The 9259-nt window shown below is 37.6% G+C and overlaps 1 protein-coding gene across 3 annotated transcripts in view; it reads left to right on the forward strand.

Moving 5' to 3' along the window:
• Nucleotides 1-7302, forward strand: part of SPART (spartin) — a 28827-nt gene extending 21525 nt beyond the window's left edge. For 2 of the 3 annotated variants that reach the window (XM_008060369.2, XM_021713546.1), the window contains exon 8: nucleotides 5683-7302. In XM_008060369.2, coding sequence (XP_008058560.1) covers nucleotides 5683-5950 — 268 coding nt within the window. In that variant the 3' untranslated portion in view covers nucleotides 5951-7302. The remainder of the gene's footprint in view (nucleotides 1-5682) is intronic. The other variant, XM_021713547.1, reaches the window with a different exon arrangement.
• The last annotated feature ends 1957 nt before the right edge of the window (nucleotides 7303-9259 follow it).

Below are 9259 nucleotides of genomic sequence, written 5' to 3' on the forward strand. Positions count from 1 at the left end.
TGGTCAGCAGTTGTGGGTGTGTTGGGTTTTGAATCAGTGAGATGAGGAACAAGTGGGCTATATTGCAAACAACCCCATGGGGAGGGGAAAGTTTTAACCAGGCGGAAGGTGATGGGATATGACTAGGTTTCAGACAGCTGTGTCAGGCCTAAAATTGAGTTCCAAAGCAGCAACTGTATGAAACAACTGTGTGACAAGTGGTATTAAAGATGAGGTTGAAAACAAGATCTTCTGCTTTTAGCTCTTTATTCTTTCTACCCGACTACAGTCGTTACACAGTACTAAAAGAACCAAGTATGAAGAACCTGAGTTGCTTTTTTAGCTTTGAATTCATTTAGATCTTACTGTTTATTTAGAAAGAAAAAAGAAGAGTGATATTAGTGGTCTTCACAGGTCTTGATTAGTTGTGTTAATTACCTACTAATGACAACAGTTATTCGAGTTTACATGTACGTATCAGGGGCTTTTCATGTGCATTATTGAATTTTTAACACTGCTATGATTTCCATTTTGCAGCTGAGGTAACCTAAGCATAGAATGTCAAATACCTTGTTAAAGATTGCACCCCAGTGCTGAGAACCTTGCTGAGCCCCGCCTGCCCTTGGTGGGGTGTTTGTGCAAGCGCCATCCTCTTAGAGTCCTTTTCCAGCATCTGACGTGCTTTGAGATTCTCTCCCCCCACAGTAAATCACCTTTGGCTCAGGAAATATGAACTTAATTTCCATCCTAAGTTGGTTCAATCTGCTCCATCTAGGGAATGCACACCTTTGAAGCAAAGCAACATGGCATATCCTCTTGATGTGTCTCAGTTTTTAAAAAGCAGAGTAGATCTAAAGTTACTTTGATGAAAATGTCAAACTTAAGTCTTCCAGCTCCCCTCTCGCCACTTGTGGCAGTGCCGTCTGATTCTTTTCATTAATTGTTTAATGCCCCCGAGATTACTTTTAAATGTCGTTATTAGAAAAATAATTGGCTCAGCCCGTATCCCGCGCCTTTGGGAGGCTGAGGTGAGTAGATTGCCTGAACCCGCAGGTTCGAGACCCGCCTGGGCAGCGAGACCTCATCTCTACAATAAATCAAAAAATCAGCCTGGCATGGTAGCACACGCCTGTAGTTCCAGGTACTTGGAAGGCTGAGGTGGAAGGATCACCGGAGCCCCAGTAGGTTGAGGCTGCAGTGGCCGGGAGTGGCCACTGCACTCCAGTCTGGGTGACAGAGTGAGACTCCAACTCAAAAAAAAAAAAAAAGAAAAATAATTTCTCTGTAGCAAGTGCAGGAGAAAGTCACAAGTGCTTTTTAGACCAAAAGTGAGTTATTTTTGGATAACATTTGTTAGCACAGATAATTAGGCAATCATAGTAGAAAGGGGGAAGTGTGTTATTGGATGTGTCCATTTTTCACTCCAATTTTAAAAATGCTTATTACCTTACTACAGTTAACTTATTAAAAGTTGAAGAATCACATAGCTAGGAGGTGCTAAGTTTTAGTGCAGATTTTGTATTTCTAGTCCTTAGTGAGAAGACCTTAATATGATGAATAGGATATTTTAATTGTGGTTCTGAGCTCACTTATTTCTCTGATGGTGTGTGTTGCTGTTCTTTTTATCCTTTCCTCCACAGATCTGTGGAATAAAAAAAAAAAAAAGCAGATACATGAGAATTTAGTTAAGTAGCTTTGTATTTTTAACTATGAGAATGATTCAATCCTAGTAGTAATTTAATTTCTTCTTTTAGAAACTTGGACAAGTGAGAGAGGCAATAGGGAATAAAGGATTTTATCAGGTAATACTGTGTCCTCACTTACAGAGATAATCTGACCCAGAAGTAGAAAATATCTTTTAGGAAAAGAAGTTAAAAGCATTGAACCAGTAATAATTTAGTGATAGAACTGAAGAAATGGAAAAAGCCTTGTTGTGCTTTTGTTTAATTTAGTTTCTGTTTATTTACATATATTTACACTTAATCACACTCTTATGTACCTATACTTACTACGCTGGCACACAGTTTTTAACAGGGTGAGCATTTGTGTTGTTCTACTTTAATCTTACAGTAGCATAGTAAGGAAAATGTGTATTCTTTTTGCCTATGATAAATTATTGCTCTCCAAAATAGTTCTTTTAAATCTACCTTAATTATATGCGTTATGCCTGGGAGAAAAATAAATGTATTATATAAACCTTTGTATCCGATTTCTGGTGGTATAAGCAAATACAGAGGATTAAATACTCTCCCAACATTTTTAGGTAAATATATAGAAACTATTCATTGAGACTCAGTTTATCTTTGTCAGTATATTAATACTTTTGTCTTAGCTTAGATTTAGGAATGTGAAGACCTACAGGAACCATAAAAAACCATAAGAAACTTTAAACCTGCTTGCACTTACTTGCAGTGTAGTACCTGTTAAATGATTCATTACACTTCTCCATAGCTTCTGAGTTTCACCTTGAAGCTCCTTTTGTTCCACTTTTAACTTGTTTAAAGGAGACTAATACAGGTTTAGTAAGTTAGATCTATTATTATTTTCCCCAGCAATATGTTATCTATGAATATATATTTATGGGAAGTAAATACTAGATGAAGAGATAACCCCAATGACAGATATCATATTACTCAAAACCATCTACTCAGGTGTTGTGTAGAACCAGCCTTCTCTTTTTTATTTGGTATCTGTACAGATATTTAAACATTGTCATTATGACCCTCATTTGTTTTTTTCTTCTAAATATTCTTAGTTGCTTTAACAATTCCATTTCATGGCATGGTTTCCAGCTCCTTCATTCTGCTCATGCTCTATTTTTATTTTGGTAGGGGTAAGTTAAAGTTTGTTGGTGTTCTTCTCAAAACTTGAGATCAGAATTGAATCTAATATTCCAGATGTGTTGTGATCAGACTGAATATAGTGGGATTTGCCTCCCTTCTTTTTGGTCATATGACAGAAGGTAAATATGGTACACAAGACAGTGTCTGTCTTTTTTAGTAGCTGTTATTTTATTGACTCATATCAAACTTGACTTTTAAAAAATAAACCTTTAAAACCTGGACTCCATCTTCTCTTTGGACAGTTGATGTTTGTACCTAAAGTTAAGAGCCTTCATATATACTTGCTTAATGTCACTTTGTTTTTTTGACCTGTCATTAAATCGATCCTTTGTTTGGGTTTCTGGTTTTCGAAACTGTCATAGCAAGCCTTCTGGTGTGTGTTCTCAGTAGATTTGGAAGACATTTCTTTTGTATGTCTAGATTTTTCCCAGAAATTCTCATACTTATAGGAGCCCCTGCTCCGGTTGCTGCTGTTCCAGTATTTCATGCTTATGAAGTTGGTGGGCTAGCTGTTGACAAATCTCCTAGCAGCATTCTTTTTTTTTTTTTTTTTTGAGTTGGAGTCTCACTCCGTTGCCCAGACTGGAGTGCAGTGGCACGCTCCCAGCCACCGCAGCCTCTACCTGCGGGGTTCTGGCGATCCTTCTGCCTCAGCCTTCCAAGTAGCCGGAACTACAGGCACGCGCTACCACACCTGGCTAGTTTTTGATTTATTGTAGAGATGCGGTCTCGCCAAGTTGCCCAGGCGGGTCTCAAACCCGTGGGCTCAGGCAATGCACTCGCCTCGGCCTCCCAAAGTACTGGGATGACAGGCTGAGCCACCAGCAGCGTTCTTATTTAGCTCACCTGTATGTTGAATCTCATCAGACTCTTCTCAGAGTGATTGTCTTCCACGTCCATTTGTTGAATATGGGTTCTTTGTAAGGATTTGTCCTGTGTCCATTCTCTTGTACTCTTTGTGGATAATTTTATTTCCACCTGTGACTGCAGTTACTACGTATATGTCAACAGTTCTCAATCTGTGTTTTCTTTTAATTTTTGTCTGAATTCTTTAGGTTTATATACCCCAACGGCATGCCACTACAGACATCCCGCCATCATGTCCTGTTGATTTTTATATTCATCTCTTTTTCTCAAGCCTTATTATCATTACCTTAAAATAGACCGTCATCATTCCTCATCCAGCACACAGCTTGCTTCCTAACTGGTCCCTCTGCTTCTAGTCTTACACTCTCGTGATTTCACAGTGCAACCTGAGTTGGCGGGATCTTTCTAAAACATAAATTTGGTCATTCCTTTCCTTGTTTAAATTCTCATTGATTTCAAGATAAATTTTAAACTCCTTAGCTTTACCTACAAGACCCTTCATGAATTAGCCACAACCCATCTGCCAGTGATGGATGGAGTAATATTACTAATTTAAATATTTCAGGCAGGTATTTCTGAGATTAGTTTCGAAGGTTGCATATAAATTGTTTTATAGGCAGATTTATTTTAAAGTTCTTATGGCTGAAATTTTGCTATAATTAGTACAAAATTAGAATCATTTCCAATGTGCTGTTTTTGTTGACATCACTGAACACCTTGGAGAAACTTCAGAAAAGTCTGGTTCAAATTGTAGATTGAATCCCATTGACTTATTTAGCGATTCCAACTTGAAATCCAACTTAGTAAGCTCCAACTAAAGTCAACTTATTTAAAAGGAAGAGATCAAAAATAAGCTTTGTCTTCTGGCTGGAGATGTGCTTTCTAGGAGTTTTGAATAGTGTAGTTTGAATCAGAGGAAGAGGATTGAGCAATTATTTGTCTAGAAGAACAGATGCCTATTAGGAAAACTCGTTCTAAGGCATATTGGGAAGCAGGGGTGATAGGTGAGGATATATTAAAAAGTAAACACAGCTGATGAGAAACCACTTTAAAGATTATTTTAAAATACGCATCTAGTGCTACTCGTACTATAACCATTCTTGTATACACTTTATAATTTCTCAAACACTTTGCTATACACTTGATGCCCAAAACACTCTGAGGTGAATAGGGCAGGAATTACTAATTTCATTCATTCAGTGAATGTTTTTTAATGTCAGGCACTGTTGTAAATGTTTAGGATACATTAATGAACAAAGCAAAGATTCTCTCCGGTGAGGTTTATATTCTACTGAAACTAGCAAGACATAAACAACGATCATGAGTAAGTTCTATGGTATGTGGAAAGTGATAAGTTACGGAAGGAGAAAGAGAAATTTAAGAGGAGATTGGCAGTGGGGTGGGGCATGTGGGAGAAAGCGATTTAAACAGGTTAGATACTGGGAAGGTAGGAGTTGAGCCAGCCTGAAGAAAGCGAGGTGGTGAGCCATGGGAAGTCCAGGCAGAGACCAGCCAGTGCAAAGGTCCTGAGGTCTTTGTGTGCTTGGTGGGTTCAGAGAACAGCAAGGAGGCCAGGGAGTCCTCCGGGCTGAAGTCTGGTTAAGGTAGAACTCAAAACCATTTATAATGACTAGCTTAGTTTCTGTAGTGACTATTTTCCATTACACTTCAGTAATTAATGGAGGATGAAAAGAGAAATAATGACTGATTATCAGCCTATATTATAATTTGCATTTTATTTTTATTCAGTCTTTATTGCCTCATTCTCAGCTAGTCTGAGTTTTTCTCACACTGTTTTTGTAAAGGTGAAAACAGAACTTTGGCACAGTGTGGTTTCATTCACTACTATTTTTAAGTTATTCATTAAATGGAAACCTGAAATTTGATTATGTTTTCAGGGATAACAGTAATCATTGACTTATTTAACGCTAATTCAGAAGACCTTGTTTTATATCTGTGGTTTCCTTGTATATTCTCTAATCTCTCCTTAAAGATACGGGCATAACGCTGGAGAAGCCACCCACAACGCAGTGGATTCCGCTGTCAACGTTGGGGTAACTGCCTACAACATCAACAACATTGGAATCAAAGCCATGGTGAAGAAGACTGCAACACAGACGGGACACACCATCCTCGAGGACTACCAGATAGTTGACAAGTCTCAGGGGGAAAATGAAGGCGCAGCAAATGGAAACACAGGAAGGGAGAAGGATGAGCCGATGAAGGACGCAAAGAAGAAGGAGGCAAAGAAGAAGAAGTGATGACTGTGCTGGGGTCCCCCACACCAAAGCCTTACCAGATGACGCAGCTTTGTGAAACAGGAGTTCCGCACAGGTAAACGGTATTTTTAAGTGTGTTCCTTCCTGCGGAGTGACTGTTGCATAAATTTTATGGCGTGAATCTTACTTAAAGGATAGGAATCAGTATTCTTGCATCTGGCCTTAGACATATGCAGTTATATTCTCAATAAGTTTATTTTGTTTTCCAAATGTAGTGAAAATATTTTTGCAGTTAAAATAAAGCTAGTAATACATGTGGTATAAGCCTCATTAAACCTAATGTTAAACTATTTTTGTATCTGTTATCTTTCAGAAAGCAAAGTAGGAAACTATATATTTGCTTAAAACCTGGCATTTAGTAACCTTATTTCTATTTATACTAGGAAGGAATGACTTAAACTGTTGCCTCCTCTTTTTGCACTAATTATGGATTTTTAGATGCTTGTCACGATTTTCACTGTATAAGCTAAACAAAAACTGTAATCCTAAATTAAGGATTCTCAGAAAACATTTTGAAAGACTTTTTCAAAACAGGGAAGACACTAATGAAAAATAAAATGAGGTTCTATAAAGTAATTTGGTAGCTTACTTGTGTGTTAGGAAAATGGATGGTCTTTTTTATTTCAAATGAATACAAATACATTTTTAAGCTTTTTGTATTGATCTATTAGGAACCCAGAAAATGTGGGGGCATGATTAGTATTGTATTAAAATTTGAAGTGATTTGTATCAGCCTACTTGGGCAAAAAAGTACTTTAGGAAATTATTTCACCATATCTACTTCTGTAAGATTTTCCAAAAGGCTAAAACTTTGTAAAAACTAAACTATAAACAGAACTGAGTTTACTGATAGTAAATATGTTTTTATTTTGAGATTCAGTCATTGGAGTTTATATTAAAAGCCAATAAGTTACGTTATTTATAAAAAGATTCTATTCATAATTAAGGTAAAGAATATGAAAACCTTAGACTTAACCCACAATGAGTAGGCACAATAGTTTTTGCTTTGGCAGAAAACAGGATATTCACCGACCTTTAAGCTACAAATATGTAAGTGAACACCTCACGGCATATGATTTTGATTTACTGAGTGTAAGAATTACTATTAGTTTTCATAGCTGTAGTCCATCCTAATCATTTCTGAACCTTTAGTGGCTACTTGATTTGACTTTGAAACTGTCTGAAGAAATGCACTTTGTGAATTAAAAAACTCTGAATTGTTTGGCCTCAAATATATTAATGCGCTTGTATTTGGGGAACATGTAGAATTTTCCTAAGGCCAAGGATAATGTACTAGTTGTTAACATTGAAATAAAAGTGAATTGGTAAACTGCTTCCTGTGAGTCTCTGCTGTGTTCAAGTTGAAGAAATGGAATGGCAGATAGCAAAGCCTATACTTTAAAAAGTTACCTTTGACCAGAGGTCAGCAAATAAGCCCCATGGGCCAAATCCAGCCAGCCACCTCTTTTCATAAATAAAGATTTATTGAAACACAGGCATACTCCTTTGTTTCCATATTGGCTATGGCTGCTCTCTAGTGCAACACCAGAGTTGAACAGTGACAGCAGAGGCTATATGGCCCACAAGGCTAATGTGTTTACTATCTGCCTTTTGCAGGAAAAGTAGGCTGCCTCAGACTACAGAAAAGGACTTTTCCCACCATTCCACAAAGTCTCTAGGAGATAGGCTTCTTCCAAAGAATGCTTGTATTGTGTAATAGTTGATATATAGAAAAGCTGGAGAATAACAAAATTAACACTCATAAACTCATCCCCCAACTAAAAACACAGCTGCTCATTATATATACAAGTGTATTCTTCCCTGTCCTCTCTCCTTACCTGTATCTCCCAACCATTATTTTTTAAATTGTTCCTTTGCCCTTTTTTAATCTCACATGTATTAATATATTTTCTCAACATGTTTCGTGTTTTAGTTTGAAAGCTTTCTACATATAGCATCTCATATGAAGTCTTCTTCAACTTGCATTTTGGAGTTTCTGTTTAAAATTCAATCATGTGGCTGGGCACAGTAGCTCACGCCTGTAATCCCAGCACTTTGGGAGGCACAGGCGAGAGGACTGTCTGAGCCCAAGGGTTAGAGACCAGCCTGGGCCTCATCTCTACCATCAACCAATCAATCAATCAATAGCTGGGCATAGTGGTATACCTGTGGTTCCAGCTACTTGGAAGGCTGAGATGGAAGGATCGCATCAGCCATCAGGTTGAGGCTGTGGTGGCTATGAGCATGCCACTGCCCTCCAGTCTGGGCAACAGTGAGACTCTGACTCAAAACAAAAAAAAATTAAATTAATTTATGTGTTTAATGTGCAGGGTTAGTTGAGTTGCTATATATTAATAGTATTCTACTTGTACTCTGAGTTTACCACAATTTAAGTATTCATTTTTGAAGGGGTCTAGCCCCTTGCCGGGTCGTGAGGTTTCCTGAAGGAAAGACGGATAGACGAAAGATGAAAATATTATACTCGGACACCTGCTTCCTGAACAGATGACATCGTTTATTAGTTAACAGAAAGCTTTTATACTATTAGTAAAGGGGCAAGACAAAGAAAATTCCTTCACATACATATCCTTTAAAAGTTACCACCATCTAGCGGTCTTAGAAGAAATGAACAAGCCAAGAACACTATCTACTTTCAGTTAATGAGTCTTGAGATAAGTTTAAAAGGAGTTTCACTTAAACTAAACATAATACATACAAGGTTTACTTTGATTTCGGTTCCACATCACTTGTCTAATTAAAAAAGGCTTAAAATCACTAAAACAAAACTATAGATTGTACCTAGTGAAGCCCATTAACTTGACCAAACAACAGTGGCTAGCGTTTAAAGAATAACTATGAAAGTCACTTACTGTGAAAATACATACACTAATCTTTACTCTGAATAAACATATAAAGTGAACTAAACATAATGAAATAAAACTAACACAACTAAAATTATTATGGTTGCATAATTGCTAGTGAGCTTTTAAGTTTAGGATAATGGTGATTTGGCTGTTTTCCCTTATGCTTGGCAACCTCCTGGAAAACATCTTTGTCTTAAGATAGGCACTGGAGCAATTATTATCTTTGAGGCACCAATTTTATCATTGTGTGAACTTAAACTTATGAACTTAAAACAATCTTCAAACCGGGCTCAGTGGCTCAGCCTGTAATCCCGCGCCTCTGGGAGGCTGAGGTGAGTGAATTGCCTGAACCTGCGGGTTTGAGACCCGCCTGGGCAGCGAGACCTCATCTCTACAATAAATCAAAAAATCAGCCGGGCGTGGTAGC

This window comes from Carlito syrichta, unplaced genomic scaffold (assembly GCF_000164805.1).
Source record: "Carlito syrichta isolate Samal-C Ts95f unplaced genomic scaffold, Tarsius_syrichta-2.0.1 Scaffold304601, whole genome shotgun sequence".
Classification (NCBI taxonomy): Eukaryota; Metazoa; Chordata; class Mammalia; order Primates; family Tarsiidae; genus Carlito; species Carlito syrichta.